Source organism: Neolamprologus brichardi, chromosome 7 (assembly GCF_056152115.1).
Source record: "Neolamprologus brichardi isolate AB-2024 chromosome 7, ASM5615211v1, whole genome shotgun sequence".
NCBI classification, from domain to species: domain Eukaryota; kingdom Metazoa; phylum Chordata; class Actinopteri; order Cichliformes; family Cichlidae; genus Neolamprologus; species Neolamprologus brichardi.
In genome coordinates this window covers 49,662,202-49,679,739 of record NC_142110.1, presented here as the reverse complement: position 1 = coordinate 49,679,739, position 17,538 = coordinate 49,662,202, and the positions used below count along the sequence as shown (strand labels likewise).

General features: G+C 41.0%; 1 protein-coding gene across 7 annotated transcripts in view; it reads right to left on the bottom strand.

The window, feature by feature from the left end:
• Nucleotides 1–16,188, bottom strand: part of nedd4l (NEDD4 like E3 ubiquitin protein ligase) — a 42,842-nt gene extending 26,654 nt beyond the window's left edge. For 3 of the 7 annotated variants that reach the window (XM_006789057.3, XM_006789058.3, XM_006789059.3), the window contains exons 1-5: nt 15,848–16,188; nt 14,022–14,095; nt 10,012–10,093; nt 7,576–7,614; nt 6,813–6,866 (exon numbers count right to left, since the gene is read on the bottom strand). In XM_006789057.3, coding sequence (XP_006789120.2) covers nt 6,813–6,866; nt 7,576–7,614; nt 10,012–10,093; nt 14,022–14,095; nt 15,848–15,892 — 294 coding nt within the window. In that variant the 5' untranslated portion in view covers nt 15,893–16,188. Of the gene's footprint in view, nt 1–1,877; nt 3,201–6,812; nt 6,867–7,575; nt 7,615–10,011; nt 10,094–14,021; nt 14,096–15,847 lie in introns of those variants that run through there. The other 4 variants (XM_006789054.3, XM_006789055.3, XM_087843771.1 and 1 more) reach the window with 3 other exon arrangements.
• Nucleotides 16,189–17,538: the final 1,350 nt, after the last annotated feature.

Sequence of the window (17,538 nt, the reverse complement as noted above, 5' to 3'; positions counted from 1 at the left end):
GGGCATAGCCATTTGCAGCTAGTCCATCTGGTGTGCGCACACAAAAACACACACACACACACACGTCATCCCAAGCCCAGTTTTAAAAAGGGGCAATCCAACTCCAGGCAATCAGTTGGGGAAGACCCGTCATTATGGTGTAATTAGGGATTTCCTCATTGCTTGAGAAACGGGATGCCATGGAGTCTCACATCACTACCATGAGGGGCGAAGGAAAAGATTAATTTTTCCCATTAGATCTAAAAACTTTTTCTTTCTTTCTTTTTTTTTTTTTTTTATCAAAACCTAGATTGTCTATATCAACACCACCCTTGCCCTTTTCATCATCACCTTTGCTACTGCTAGCGTGCATCTTGGCATCTCCTTTTTCATCACCTGCATAATGTGAAATCACTGGCAGGACTGTGCATCACAGTATCTGCCTGGATGCAGACTAAGCTCAGTCAAAGTGAGTGGGAAGAGAAATTTTTTATCCAACTGGTCACAACTTCTACACATACAAGCAAGCAGAAACCGATGAGGTGCAATAAACTCAAGCTGATGATTAAATGCAAAAAACTGCAGTTCCTGGAGTGGCCACTTGAGGCTAGCTCCAAAAGAAAAAAAAGCATGTTTATACTTTTACAAATAACCAATCTGGTTTGTGGCGGGGGAATTTTTGGGGGTTGGGGGGGGGGGGGGGGGGGGGGGTGACTCAGATGAATGAAATCAGTGGTTTGGTCAGATGAACTAAAACATGATATGAGCAAATAGCTTCCTGTTTAGGCGGTCCTTCCTGGAGCTAAGCATCTCATGATAAACCTACATCCTGCTTGCTAAACTTCAAACAGTCAATGACGGCCCTATTATTTCATTTCAAAATCTACTATATTTAATTTTAGGCTAAAAATTGAGTTTACATCTCTAAAGTGTCATTTAAAAATAGCTTAAAAGAAACATCTTAAATGTTCTACATCGAAAGTATTTAAAAGTTTAATAAGTAAACAGCAAATTGGGTAACTCAATACAGTGATTATAGCATTCTAGCACCAGAGTTGGAGATATGCATAAGACAGGAGAGCAACACCAAAAGATTTCAGGCTTTGAGCAAACCGACGCTGCTTGTGAAACTTTTTGATCATTGTTTGGGCTGCACTGACATGTTAGTTCTTAATCGCCTGCTGAGCAGCTGCAACGATTCACATCCATACCAGCCAAGAACTGGAGAAGACATGCCGCTTGCCTGCTTTCAAAACCAACAAACACGGTCGAGGTAAACTAAAAATAGACACAGCCAGCTCTTAAAGAGTGCTGACTGCACTTAAGGGTATTATCAAAAACCCCAGTGTCGCATTTCTGTGAAACGGAAGGCAACAAGTGCATGGGAACAAATTATCCATTCATCCATTTCTTGCACAACTAAACTGGCTGACGTGTGTGAGATTTTAAGTCGTTCTGGTTATGAAGTGAAAGAAAAGCAGCATGTGTGATTTAGATCAGCAAGGTTGTCTGGGATTTTTAGGTCCAGGAAAGTCACCACCCTGTATCAGCACCACACAGATCTCTCCCTGTCTAGCCTATATTCTTAGAGTTAAATAGTACTTAAGCAACCACTGCAAATTAGATGTGTTAGACTGGCTTTTTCATTTGTTATGTTCATGACAGTGCTGGACCTCACCCTTTTGGCTACAAGAGGAACAAGCCAAGTCATATTAAACTAAATGTCACATGCCACCCGCTATTTTTGGATTTGTTTACTATTCATTCTAATATCAGTTTCTCTAGGAACATTAGAACAAGTCTATAAATGTTACATAACACTTTTGTAATTCAACAATTTTTCACCAAACATTTCAGAGGCAGAGTATGCTTCTACTAAACTTTTCCACACTCTTTACCTTGGAATTACTTGTCGTTGCTACACTGCCAAAGCTCACATCCTGATTTCCACCTCCACCCGGGGTAAAATATATCTTGAAATGTGGCTGCCTTCTGGAATTTTCCCCACTAAAGTTTAAAGTACAACCATCAGGTCTGTTTCTTGCTTCTGTCTCCACATCTGTTTCATTCTCGTCTATAGTCTGACTGTCTGCACCACTTTTCTGATTATTATTTTCCACCAGCAGCCTCTGATGAGACGAGCTTCTATGTAATCGAATTCTAGGGTAGCGCACCCTATGGCAACCTCTTGAGCTGTTGGGTCCAGCATCTGTGCATTGTTCTTGTGATGGATCATCCGGTTGTCTGCCCTGCTTCTGATCCTGGCTCTGATTTTGCTGGAGCTGAAACACTAGCCTCTGCTTTGTGCCATTAACACCAGAGGACTGGTCCAGGCTTTGCTGCTGGACAGACCAGCCGGTACCGCCATAGGGAAGGATTCTGAAATGCTGGACATCAGAGCTGTCAGGAGAATTCCTCTGGATGTAGATGGCACCAACACTGATGCCAGGCTGGCGTCTGTTATACGTACAATGACTGCTGGAACCAATACTAAAGACCCTGCGCTTGGGAAGGTTTGGCTCCGCCAGAGAAGATTGCACACTTAAAGAATCAGGGCTGTAGTATGGAGGAGGGGACTGCCGCGGAAAGTTAGCTTGACTCTGTGGTTCGGTATAGGCAGGCGCAGGTCCTGGAGGAGTATAACAGGGTGGTGGGACATCATCGGCATGACCACTGGAATCTCCATTACTGGATCCATTGGAGCGCTGAAGGGAGATGTGCATGGATGAGCTCCTAGTAGGACGTGGCTCAGTGTAGGCGGCAAGCTGGGGTATGAACATGGAGGAGCTGCGTTTAAGCGAAGGCTCAGAGTGGAAACCAAAAGCCGCTGACGGGACGTGCTCCGTAGCAGAGTCCTGGGAAGGCCTCGATGCTGGATGTGGCTGCACGAGGTGTGCCGTGACCCCATCGTCGTCTCGCTGCTGCACCTCAAAGTCTCCTTCCAGTATGTCCGGGGCTGTGTTACTGTGTCCTGAGCCAAAGTACAAACGCAGACGCTGTGCCATTTTCACCTCACGTCCAAATCTCCCGTTGCCTCTCACTTTCTTACTGAGTGGCTGCTGGTTCTCTCCTCTGGCTCTTGCCTCAGTATCCTAACTGTTGCCCACTTCTCCTTTGGCTAGACAACTGATCCTCTTTTCTTCCATTCCCCCCTCCCCACTCCCCTCTCCCAGCCTCTTCCGCAACTTTCCTTCCCACACCAAGCTGAACTGAGAAAAGAAGTACTCACACCACAAAAGCAAAACAGCCACTGCAAAACAGCTGACAACTTTATACAACGCACTCAAAGGAGAGGGAGAGTGAGGGCTGATGGCTACGAGGAGGAGGGTGGGGGGGTGTGGGGTGTTTAAAAAAAAAAAAAAGGAGAAAAAAAAGAAAAAAGGAGGAGGATCCCTGTATACCAGTCTCTTAGCACCATCAAGCACTAGCGACAGACGGCAGAAATAGCCTGAGCCAAGTGACAGCCAGCATTCCCGACATGATTGGATAAGAGTGGCCGGCACTCCTGGTTTCCGAGGTGACAGTGGATTGCCTGGCAGTCATGTGACTACAAATGGCCCTGCCATCTCCTGTTACGACCCCATAATGCCCTCACGTACCAAATACCCCCCGCCCCCCCCCCCTCCAACAACCCCACCTACATCCTGCTTGCTTACTCCTATCCATCCTCCCCTCTATTAACATGAACTTTTTCTAACCCCTCCAATTCCCCTGCCTCCACATCTCATTAATGTCCTTTCATCTGACTTCATGAGTTTTTAAACTATTTTCTTCATAATTTAAACATCATCTGGAATTTGATTTCATTTGCTAAAATTGATATCTCAGTAAGAGTAGCTCAGTTTCCCCAGAGTAGCAGTCAGAATCAAAACACCACTCACCAAGAGTACACCTATTAAATTAAATCGTAACTCATTCCTTTTTCAATATTGTGGCTCATATTATTTAACAAAAGAAGTTCCCAACGTATTCATCTTAAATACAAGTCATTTCGTCTTTTGACTGTGGATTTCTTTGACTGTAAAAATAAGTTAATAGAAACTTAACTAAAATGACAAATGGATGAACTACTGCATGCTCACCTACAGAAACGTTCTTCTATCATTGACTAAACACTCTTTTTGGATCAAACTGAACTAAATGGCAAGCAGCTTTGGATTTTTAGGGAGGGGTGAAAGTTTAGCAATGTGATCAAAATGGGAAAGCTGGATCAAATTAGAGCATTATTACGAAAATGAGTGCAGCAATGTTGGCAATGCCAGTCAGCTGTTTATTTGCTCCCACTCAACTCCTCTGGCATTGAATGGTTCCAATCATTCAGTGCTGCCTGCAATCAGGCTGTTCTGCTGTGACATGCTGTGAACTGAAGGAGCAGAAAGAAATGGAAGGGAAAAGGAAAGCATCAATAACTTCTAGATTCTAGATTCACAGCAAGGTTACTTGTTAATTGATCACCAATTACCATTTGGTGCCAATCATGTCAAAAATTCAACACCAAGTCTGGAGAATATAATTTATCCTATAATGAATAATTATTTATCCTATAAACAGAAAAAAAAGAAGCATAAGGAAGTTGGTGCTAAAAATGGATCAAGAATAAAAAAAAGTGAGATTGAGAGTAAAGAGCAGAGTATCTGACAGATCACAGAACAGCATGGTCCTCACTCGGAAAAGGCATGTCTACTTGAAACAGAATAAACATGCAATGTCTGCCATACACAGCCAAACATTTGACGCTGCTTTTATAGGTCATTCCTTTTGCATCCAAAAGCAGTCCGAGACACAACTTGGCTGTGATCCTAGCCTGTAATGCTGAATGAAATCACGCACAAATTCTAATGCCTAACTCCAAGTTGCAACACAGAAAAAGACGCTTTGTATGCAACATACTGTACATTAATGTAAAAAACGCTCCTACAATTTGATTCACCACAGCATCATCATGTGAAAAAGTGGGAGTTGGACTACTTTGCCCTGAAGCCAGAGTTAGTGGGGGAGTCATCCGCCTCCGTGCACAGAACTGACAAAGCCCCTATCACATCTTGCCATTTCAGAGCCACACACTTGAAAAGTAACTGCCTTGTTTTAACCGCTTGGACTGGTTCAACCTATGGCTTAGACCACAGTGCGTCACCTTATCTTTTTCAAAAAACAAGTTGCACCCAGCAGCCGGTAGTAGTTCAAACGAATGAAAAAAAGAAATAAATATCAAAGGTCTGCATTGTGGACAAGAGGGCATCAAGAAACAATACTGACTGGACAAAGAAGCCAAAAGAAAGACATTGTAATACACGAAGACTCACGGCTTGGCAGCCAGTTACACTTAGTGATGACACACTGCCTGCAGTGTTAGGCACAGTCAATAAATGTGTGTCTGTGTGAGAAATGTTATGGGGAATGTTCTGTATAAAAGAAACAAAATGCCAATGTGTGGTCCAATGGCAGCGAGCCCAGCTTGCCAAATGACATAACATGCCTGCTTCAAACTGCACTGTGCTGTAGGTCTATTCAGCCGCTTCTTCAAATTCAACCATCAGTGTCATACATAGTTCTCTTATATTTGTACTATGCTCTAGTACAAAACGAAATGCTGACCAGTGGTGGGGGAGCTGCCTTGGCACGCACCAAGAGAAAGACAAAAAGCACCTCTTCGGACATATAAGGAGAGGACCGTGCTTGAGGCTGCCTGTGCTGTGCTCTCGTCTCATCCTCTTATACAGAGAGTGTTCACTGTACTGAAGGAAAATTAGAGCTGCACTTTTTAGAAGGGACGGAGTGCAAATGAGCAAGTTAGACATGTGTTACATGCTTAGATCAATGAAATAGTCATGTCTTTATATGGTTCACCTAGAAATCGTGTTGTTACAAAAAGACACTCCCAAACAAATCCCAAATGTTTTAACCTCCCACGATGGTCCTCAGCAACAGCCCTGAATCTGAGAGGCCCCGACAGAATGTGCCTTATCCAGCCAAGATCACCAAAACTATGTTGGGCTGCATCCGTTTGTTTGTTTTATACAACATCAAACCCAGGACCCAGAGTTACTGAGAAGACATAGGAAACAAATAACACTGCTAGCAGAGCCTTTTGCTTATTCTACAGAACAATGACTCCACGGTGTCAGCAATCACTTCTCTTATGCACGCCTTCTCTGAAGATACTCCAACCAAGGTGACGTTTAGAGCCAAGAGTGAATTAGTAAATTGATTACAAGACCTATTTGTGATGGTTTTACTCACTGCAAGACTTGACAATGTGCAGACATTTAATTTAGTTGTCAAGGCAACTGAGGGCCTAAAAGGGGTTTTAATTTCACAAGTCAAGGAAACCAGTGTTCTTGTCTGTGGGGGAAATCTGAGAAATCTGACATAAGAGGAATGTAGGAGCCGTTAGTGGATTACAGTCCGAAAGCAGAGTACCGAAACTAGCAGTCAAACAAACTGTACGCTGTTTATAATCTACAAAGCCTAAAGCTGAAATCATGTCATGTTAAACTGGGAAAATGGTTCACATCTCGAAAACTGTTAACACAAGAGGGAGGGCAGACAAAGTCAATAAAACTTCTTCTAAGTTATTGAAAATCTCTGCGGTATAATGAAAGCAGAACTGTTTGAGACAAATTTAGCAATATCAGTTTTACAGTCATTATGTTTTATTGGCGTAACTGAGACTAGAGAACAAAATAAAGTGCCTCTTGGAAAGCAAATGATCACCATAGGACATTAAATGAAAGACAATATATTGTGCAAATATTTCCAAGGAGAACAGATTGCACGAAGCAGATTAAACGACACGAGACAACTAAATAAATCTACAAAAGTGGGAATCTTACCAATCTGTTTTCATCAAACACCTCAAAGAGTAGCCTGTGATTCTGTGGACACACCTGTGGGAGCAACAAAATAAGAAGGAAGATGTTAGAGACGTTGCTTGCTGTTTATGTCAAAGTGTATGTGCATTTGCGGGTAACTGGCTGCTTGCTTTTTGTTTTGTAATAATTGAAAACTGTGCAGAGTCTTAGAAGGCAGTCAGCTGTCTAATTATCGAAATAGAAGCCTGAGCTGCACTCATTTTACTATAATACACAAAATCTGTTTCCTTGCAAACAATTCCTACACTATCAGGAGTTGAGCAATCAAAGTTGACACAAAGGTACAGCTTATACTCTTAAAAGGCTGTTATCCATATTGCACATTATGACATCATTATGCGACTTAACTACCTAACAACAGGAAATGACCAATTTGTATCATTTATTCACCCATGAAATCTTATAAACTATTCTATCGTTTTAATTTCACAAAATGTTATTGATTTATCTTCACAAAACTTGAATTATAGATGCCTAGCAACCACCTAACAATGAACTAAACACCCTCAGTCTAGAGTTATCATATGTATGTCACTATACTTATAACGTCCTGTTTGATTACAGGGGTGGAAGACGTGGGTTTCATCGCCATGTTAAACTGCAACCAAAGATTCACAGCTATACAACTCCTGCTCCAAAGTAGAGCAATAACAGACTGTCAAAGCAAAAATAAATAAAAAATAATAATCATCATTCACGAAAGCATTTCAAAATCTGAACTCACTCTAAAGTAGAATTCTTCGTTCCATTTTGGGTTGAGGGTCTGAAACACAGTGTACAGAAGCCACAATGAATAACTGCATTAAAACACAATAAACAGCATCATTAGTTTACACAGAAAAGAGAACAGATGTATGAAAACCATCCCACTCAGAGTGAGAGAAGAGAGGCCATGTGCAAAATTAGGCTCTATCTGGCATGCCAATGATCCTCTCTTATATTGTTAGAGGAGGTTTGTAGCAAACTTGCTCCTGTGATAAGAATAAGCCTTCCGATTAACAGGCGTGAGGATTTTCACCCACTTTCTGGATGCATCAGCTCAGCAGTTACACCCCCCCTCCAATCCACTCTCCTTCTGCCTCACACATTTGATGTTTTTATTAGACTGGGAACTAAGTGACAGTTCTCATTAAAATTCCTTTGGTGACTCAAATGACTTAAACACTCAAATGTCAATGAAACCTGAATTCCACAAGTTACACTGAATAATAAACATTAAATGTTTTACAGCAGTGATAAAATAACATCTGTACTAAAACTACTGAGATACCACAATTACAAATTAACTCGCTGTACTTGGATGAACAATATTAATGAAATCTGCAGCTCACGAGGCAAAAACAAAAATAAAAATATCCAGAACAGCTTAACCTCAGCTCTTCTGTGCTCAGGGCATCATCTAGCTACTGATGTTTGCCTCAGATTGGCTTTTTATTTCTTTGTCATATCCCATTTTTTTATGTCATCTTGCCACAAGCCAAACTCTTAGCTTCAACAACAAAGATGCCATCAAAGGTGTCCCACTTAAAGACACATGAAGCCCACAGAAGAGCGAAGTACCACGGCTTCTTTTTCTGCTCCACATAGCAGTGCTATTGTCAGCTATTTATATCCTATAAAGAAAACCATGGCCACTGGCAGCATATGTTTGGCTGCATGTAGGCCTGAGCTGCTTGACTCGAACACAGGCTTTCGTTGGCAGCTTCTTATAACCAACTTTACTACCAGGAAGTAAGAAACTGAGTCAAGCTATGCTTTAAAGTTTAACCCCTGCATATTATAAAGTACAGCCTCAGAAAAAAATAAAATGGAGTGCAGCAGAACCCAGTACATTTCAGATCAAATTTAAACCATGCAGCTCAGAAATTCAAAAATCCTGGAAATCAATATGCACTTCCACTCAAATTACAGCTTCCTTTGAATTGGAAATATCTCCTGTCCTGGGTTTACAATAATGGCAAGTAATAGCTCCCCCTGCTGTGAAGAGATTTCCTCCTCAAAAATAGGCCACGGGGGAAAGAGCTCGACCAGTGTCTCCCTCTATACTGTCAGGATAACAGATAAAGGAAGCACTACCTTTTTGTGCCTTTCTGGAGCTTTGCCTTGATTGGTAGGTGTGGGGGTAAGGAGTGTGTGTTGGTATTAAGATGATCTGTGATCCCACACCTGTGACTTTAAAAGGGACTCAATAAGTGCACATTTAAGTGGCTGAAAAGGCCCATCTAAAGTGCAGGTGTGGAAGTAGATTAGTTTGGCAGGAGTGGCCAAGCTAGCCAAGCAATACAAGTAGGTTCATTAGAGGTCATTGGGCTTTCAAGGCTCAGGTGGTCGAGCGAGCTCTCCACTAATATAGGGGCTGGCCATTCGATCCCTCCATGTGCCAAAGCACCATCAGGCAGTACAATGAACTCCAGATTACTTCTTGCATAGCAGTCTGCTGCCATTGGTGACTGAGTGTGTGTGACTAAGGAATAAAGCTACGGCTCTGTTCTCACCTGGAATTAACATGCATCTTGGGTGATCCAATCACAAGGAGAAACCTCCAAGTACAGGTGTGGGAATGCACACGCAGATTTGACTGCTCACACCATATTCAGATATGCCGTGGGCTACACAATGCCATTCGCTTGTTTTAGCAGTGTGTACATAAATTTATCTGGAGCCACATTTAAAGAACGCCTACACAATCTGTGTTCTTCCTACCAGTGGAGAAACACAACGTCCTCCTGCACTAGTACTGGCTAACAGACTTATTCCCAACAACTCTGTTTACAACTGTAAATGTACACAATAAGAAATCTCACCAGCACATTAGTGTGATAGCATGAAATATCTCCAAACTACTGCCCATTTCCCGTTAGCTTCCGCCATTTATAATAGTTCTCCCATTAGCGACAGGTGCCCTGCTGGTGAGACCGGCTGTAAAATGAACATAGAGCAGCACACTGTTTTGAGTCAAGATTAATTAGACTTTAATTTGAGTCCCTGAATAATTAAGCAGGTTTGCAAAACTTCTGTAGGCTGTATGTTTATTTGCAGAGTAGCTGTCCACTTGTGACTGCGTCACCCAAGACATAAACAGGACCTCTAAGACAACAAACATCAGACTAAACATGCTACAGTTCAACGCTTCAAAGTCACTGTTTACTTATGGACTTACCTTTTTAATTGTTTTTGTTTGGACTAGGGCAAGCTCTCTAGTTTCATCAGCAACATAGAGGGAAAGCTTGACATAAGGATCACTGCAAAACCAAAGCAGAAAAAAAAAAAAAAGTCGGAAGCATATCCAAATTCAAACCATCTGCTCCCAGCAATACATATTTACTAAACAGCATACATCTATAATAAATAAGATACATACATTTCATATTACATTTAATTTCCATATCAAAACAATGATTTCCAAAGTGATAAAAGACCAAAGCAAATTACATATTAGCATATACAAACAAATTAAGTTTTTTTTCTCAATGCAATCAGTTATAGTTCCAGTGTAGACAGTTCACACTTAGAAGAAAAAGAAAATTGCGATTGGTGCGCCTTAGTTAGAAACTCCTTCCATTTGAGTATCCTGAGAAATAGAAATCCTGCCTTATTGGTAAAGACTGCTAAAAATAGAAACAGCTAAACATTTTGAGGAGAGAAGTACAAACAATAAGCAGACCATGTGTGACTGTGCTATTTAAAACTTCCCACGTGGCTTATTTGAAGGTGCTGACAGGGTAGAAATCTCCAGTGAGCTCTGGTCTGAGCGGCGATCTACTGTTCACTGCGAAGACCAATTAGTCTGATGTTAGTCACAGCAGGCAACACCTGGTACCGTGTCACACTTTGCCAAAACCCTTCCTTGGGAGAACTGACTATTTAAAAGGTCTGTGTACATGTGGAGGGGGTGGCTTTGCAAAGTTACATAGTCCTACATGAAACTTTCACGTTAAAATTACAGCGCAATTAACACAGGATGCTTTTACTTGTGCATTTGTATATCTAAATAGGATATCTTAAAGCATCCTCTGTGTTAATAACTTTTTATTGATCGAGTTAATCAACTAGGTTTACTGAAAGCTAGAGTTTGGAGGTTAAAAAAAGAAAAACTAAGAGCAAAGCAAGAAAGAAGCTAAGCAACAGCAGGGTTTCTGCACAGACTTTGTTTTTCCTTTGCTCAACCTAATGTAATAAGATATTTGTGCTGCAGAGACAGTTTGGTGTGAATTACACTTTTCTGCATTTGCAGGTTCAACTTAGTTTCTCTAGTAGTGTTAGAAGAGAGATGGCTATATTGACATTACAGATTTATTCAGTGAAAGCAAATGTAATACACTTTAATTGGTACCTCACAGTCCACAATTTATAAAAGCAACTGTAACTTATTAACAGATGCATATTACTTGCATTACAAATGAGTGGTGACTTGCCAACTTGCTATCTCGTCAATATGTAACCTGGATTCCAATCAAGAGAGCCAAGTCCAGACTTTAAATCATTAAAATATATTCACACACCTTAGCTGTTCCCCAACATGATGAAGAGAACTGAAATTAAGTGGTATCAACACAGCTAATATACGTGTTAGCCACCACCAGACACTGTTATCTGTGGTATATAAAGATGATGTGGAAGATAATGTTAGTAGGGCAATTTAGGCAACTCAATAACTGCCTACTACTACAATAACCCTTCCCCTGCTACTTACTCTTCAATCCACTGCAGTCAAGAACACGACTGCTTTGGCTTCAGATGTCTTTGGTCAAATTAGCAGTATGCTGAGTTGACGCAGGTGAACGGTGCGATTGCCGTTTTGTGTTGAGATGATGATTTGGGGTTTCTGGCACGACCCACATGGCACATTTCAGCACCCTTCACAGAATTTACTGCCACAGCATCCTGTAATAACCTCTTGTGGTCTCAGGAGCTACAATTGTGGCTGCTTAGCAAGAACTGCTTAGTGTAAGGTTAAATACAGGATTTTAAACACTTTTTAAATATCAAAATATTAGAGAATGGGTTTTAAATCTATTCAGACATAATTAGTAACCATAGCATTATGACTGACCTAATCAGCAATTCAATTTCACTTCAAATATACCAAAATTAGATTTTGCCTGGCAGCTACAGTGCAGTCTTACTTTCATTTGAAGGAAGCAGTTGAGATAAAACAAAAGAATAAGAACGAAATTAGACGGGCAGACAGATATTGAAGGAGTTGCAAACATACCCTAGGCAAAACAGGTGCTGCTAGTTAACATCTTCAGAAACCCCACAGCTTCTAATTGTGTGTTTGTGTGGTTCTGTGATATGTTGCGACTAAACAAAAACAATGAGACCACTGTATCCCAGCTGCACGGAGACTTCTTGTCTCCTTCCTTCTATGAGCAAAAATCCTTCTAAGGGTGAGAGAAAGGCTACTTGTGGTCAACACAAGATTAAAGATACCAAAAGCAGCCGGAATCAAAGCATAGCCCCGTACACTTGTTCTTTGAAGTTACTTCCTTGAGTTTCTCTCATCGCCGCACACAAACGGTGAAAACAAAACCTCAGAGTGTTTCATTTAATCTGAAACAACAGAATGTAACACACGAGCCACAAAGGAGCACCGACAGGAACACACTGGGAGCAAAAAGAAGAAAAGAACAGGCTGGAACTGTTTGAGCATCTTATGAGGTGACAGACTGCCAAGTCAGCACTGTCTCCTGTGGTAGCTAGCCACACATCAAGACCTCATTCAGTGCACTGCATTACAGTTCAGCTTTCTCCTGAGCCAGGCTGAGCTGTCCTGCCAGCAGGGCATCAGGATGCTAACACATGCACTCTGGCATGCGAGTAGCACTCACACAGTGCTACACATGCCAAGCTCTTCCTCAGACAATGTCTGCATTCTTACAGTTCAGATACATTACTGTGATCAACAGTAGGCACAGAGCTCAAATTCAGAAGAGGCTTCCAGTGCTCCTGTGGTGATTTCAGACAGATATACAGTTTAATATAGTTAATTTTTTCTTTACAGTCTCATGCAACATGTTACTTTAAAGAATGGTGATAAGCAATCTTCAGTGAGTCTGTCCTGCGAAGTCTTGCTACATGTTTTGCATTGCAATCACATTTGCAAACCTACTCAGACATTCAATAACATGTAGCTAAAAGACCTATAACAGCAAAAAGCGGTCACATGTTAAGATTTAGATCTCTTCAGCTGAAATGCTGTGCCATTTAAGTGACTTACTGGTCACTGCTATTTCTAATGGATGTTTGCGCTTCAGCATAATAAATATTCCATATTTAGTTTGACACTAGAAAGCTAGTTTCTAATTAAGAAGAAAGTCTCTGATTGGCACATGGAAAAATACAACAACAGCCAGCAGGATGGCAGAGGTGGTGTTGATAGAAGTGACAGCGAGTCATTCAGCATATTATTAGAGCAAAAGCAAAGCTGTGGGTAATTAAAATTCAAGGAGCAGAAGTTACACTGCTTAACAAAAAAATTACAATAACTAAAGTTATTATGTAACATTATGTACAAGCTGTATTAACAGTCTGTTGCACTTCACAGACTCACACATGGGAAGGGGATATTGATGGACATAACGCTTCAGAGATCATCAAATGTTTAACCACACTGTGTTCCCACATGTGGGAAGGTATGTGGCATGTATAAGAATTAGTCAAGCGCTTTTATCTGGAAGAAGGGTAACAGAGGTGGGTTATGAGTAGGACAGGAGAGGCAGGATGAAAATCATTCATTAACACTTGAGGTGCAACGTCTGTAACTAGAGGGAATGTAGGAACTGTGCATAACACTGTGCTGCTCAAGGTTAAAAACGACTGATGAACCCCAAAGAGTTGGGATGCTAAACACAATATTACAACTAAGGCCTGTCTAGTTTTCCTTAAGCATGGATTTCTTCATGTAATGATCCATGGCGAATCATTATTAGTGAGTGAAGTAGCTGACATGTTTGGCATGACCTAACTGTGATGATGTGTATGCAATCTTGAAGGTCTCAAAAGACCTAGTTTTGTGAAGGAAGAGAACATGTAGAGCACCAGAAAGAAAGAAGCCCAAGTCCACTCACTAGGCCTTCACAATGACAGCAGGAAAGCAACCTAACACTTCTATTATTAACACAAAAACAGTATCTTCCGACGTGTTCTCAAAAATTCCATGATACGCACCTGGCTCCAAGGATGTCTTTCTTCGCCAGATCAATTCCTGCAATGACCTTAACGCGTAACACTCGTGTTTCATGCTGCAGACAGAGGGAAAGAGATGATGGGTCAAAACATTTAATCAGCTAAGTTAAGTCATCTAAGATATTTCAAGCAGCCAGCTGCAATGAGCTGCCTTTTAAATCAATAAAGCTCACCTATAAATAAATGGCCGTTTGTAACTTGGCACCAAAACTCAAACGCAGTATCCGAAAATATGTAGACACTTAATACGCTAAACCACCTCATGCCAGGCTGTGACTACACTTTTCTCCAAGTCACTGCAGCTGCAATTAATTTACTGGGGAAGCCTCTGATATAGTTAATGATGTTAGCATAACACCAGATGCCAAAGTGAGAAGAAAAGGGGAGTGGGGTGCCTTACTGAATGTTTACCTCATGATCACAGTAAATGCTTTGTTTCATGGTATAATCATCAGTGAATACTATCCCCATCTGTTTAGTGTGTGTGAGGGATGTTTTTACAGACAAGCCTCATGTCAGCAGGGTACCACAGAGCTATCAAAGTGGGTTAAATGATAGGGTTCACCTTTACTTCTAATGATTATTTAAAAAAAATATATAATAAATACAATGTTAACATAAGAAGGCACCTAAATTCTACGCCAACATTTCAAACCTGATGTTAAAAATATTTTCTAGCCAATAAAGATCCTTCCCCCTGTTATCATGATTTTGGTGGTGCTGTTGGTATTTGTTTCCTCTTTGCTGTCACTGAAACATTTAATTCACATAACATACTAAAAACTGGAAGTGACAGAACAAATTACCAGTGGCTAATACAACCAATATTGATAATCGGGAGCTAAATCGGCCAATCCCTACATAGATGTTAGAGAAACTAACGTCACAGGGTTCAAAGTGCATCTACGTAACACAGATTCAGTGAATTGCTGAAGCTGAACCCTCTTACATCCTTCCTGGTCAGACTGACAGAGGAGTCAAATGCAGGCAGAGTGCAAATTCAACAATCAAGAGTCACACCCCTATTTCCCCTTTGAGAAACCATTAAAGATATATTTTTAGCTGTCCACCAGGATTATCCAAAAAAAAAAAAATCCACACTGCTTGCCATTTGAGAGTACACTGCTCCGATCTCACATATAACAGCTCCCCTATTTAAAAAAATGTTTGGACTCTCATAGATGCCCAATGTTTGACTCGTGACTATGATGCTGCAGTATTAAAAACAAAAACAAAAAACAATAACGCTCGAATTATTTCATAATTAATGGCTACATGCTTTATGTAAATCTGAATGCCATGGCAACTCAGTCGTCTACATCCAAGATCACCTCACTTATCAGGCAGCCACGATTACAAACAAGAGGTAGTGTTTAAATCTGACACAGCGGTCGAGCTTGTACCGGGATCGAGCCATCGCACCCGAGAAATCGGTCGGTTTCCCTTCTGCACATCTGGGATTCAACAGAGCATTGCGAGGTAGCGGTTAAGCTCTAAGTCGCCCATAAATTGAATTAAACCGAGGATGGAACGAACCAACAGAGGCTGCTCGACTAACTTGGACTGCTTGGGTTCACGACTGTAGGCACAGTGGTGAAAGCGCTACTGAAAATGAGCTGAGAAAACTAGTGGACACGAAGACAGGGAGGAACTGACAGCTGCCGAACATTACACTGGAATGTTATCCAGGGTAAGGGGTTGTTAGCTTGCCTATCGGGCTAACGCTGGCCATCTCTGGCTGCACCCCTCTTGAAGAGACTCCTGGTTGTAGTATACTTTTTATGGGCCCGGTTGAGTTTAAAGCTTACCTCATCTTCTGAAAGTCCATATATCGGTTCGTAATTCGCAGCCATATAGCCTGCGGTCCACGCTAAATACACACAAAAACAAGCCGCTTTGCAAAGCTAGCTAGCTAGCCTTGAACAATAAAGTCCCACTCTCCTCTCTGTGCCGAGCTGTGAAGGTAAAGTCCACTGTGAAAGCAAGTCCTCGGCACGCCGCGGGTGGTTGGTTCGCAACCGGATAACGTAATCCTTTCCCGCGTGGTCCGTCCAGGAGCCAAATTAGAAATGAAAAAAATAAAAAAAAAATTACAGTGTAGCGAAATGTTTCGACTGAGGCAAACCGCTTTTGTCAACTCCAAGCTTATCCCTCCCGAAATGTTGTGACACTTGACTTCCTCCTAAGAGCTCAGCCAATCGTGTGCCAAGAACACGTGATTGCTGTCAAACTCAGCCAATAAAGTGCGCCTTGAATTCCCTAACGCGCCTGGCTGGCCAATTAAATAAGAAGAGGACGTCGAAATTAAGTGGGTCGTTTAATTTTTTCTCGCTCTTTTTGTGTTATGCAGAACTATGTCTCACTGTTGAAATAGCCAGAATGTGTAAGATAGTTTTCACATATAATATCACCATCTCCACCTAACTGACGTCACGGAGAACCCGAAGGGGATCGTGACGTGGGCGGGGCTTGTAACAGGCAGCCAATCACGTGCTGCAGTCACAGCAAGCAGCAGGTCTGGTCTGCTGCAGGTATTCATCTGGATCACGAAATTAATTGAGTACAGGATGGGCGAAAACTGAGAGTCACTTTTGGAAATCGAGTTAACTCAGCTCAAAGAGGAGTCAGGTATTGTATATTCATTGTATACCGTAAAATTACAACTATAACTTTTATTGCATGTGCGATCACATATGTTGGTGGAGTCTGTGAAAGTGACATTGTAGAAGTGGTGAGTAAACTCAAGAGTAAAAAATCCATGGATTGTGACGACCTTGACATATCGCTAATTAAATAAGTTCTTTATAGTGTCCTTCAACCGTTAACATATATTTGTAACAAATCATTTCAAACTGGAATTTTTCCAGATAAAATGAAAATTGCCAAAGTGATCCCATTATATAAAACTGGTGATAAACAGATTGTGTCAAATTATAGACCGGTATCTTTACTGCCTCAATTTTCGAAGATTCTTGAAAAACTATTTGCAAACAAACTAAATTATTTTATTGATAAATATGATTTATTGAATGATCATCAGTATGGGTTCAGAAGAAATCGTTCAACATCTCTAGCTATGGAATTTATTGAAAATATTGCAATGGCTGTGCATGAAAAACAGTTAAATAGGTGTGTTCATTGATTTACGTAAAGTCTTCTATATGATAGATCATTCTTTACCTTTATGGAAGTGTGAAAGGTATGGTTTAAGAGGTGATGTACAATTCTGGTTAAATAGTTACTTGAATAATAGGTTCCAATATGTGAGTATTAATAACATGAAATCTAAACTTAGAAAAGTAACTTGTGGAGTTCCGCAAGGATCTGTTTTGGGACCTAAGTTATTTTTATGTTATATAAATGATATTTGTACAGCCAGTGATACTTTAAAATATGTGATGTTTGCTGATGATACAAATTTATTTTGCTCTGGAAAGGACATAAAGAAATTACTGAAAACAGTGGAAACAGAACTAATGAAGTTAAATAGATGGTTTGT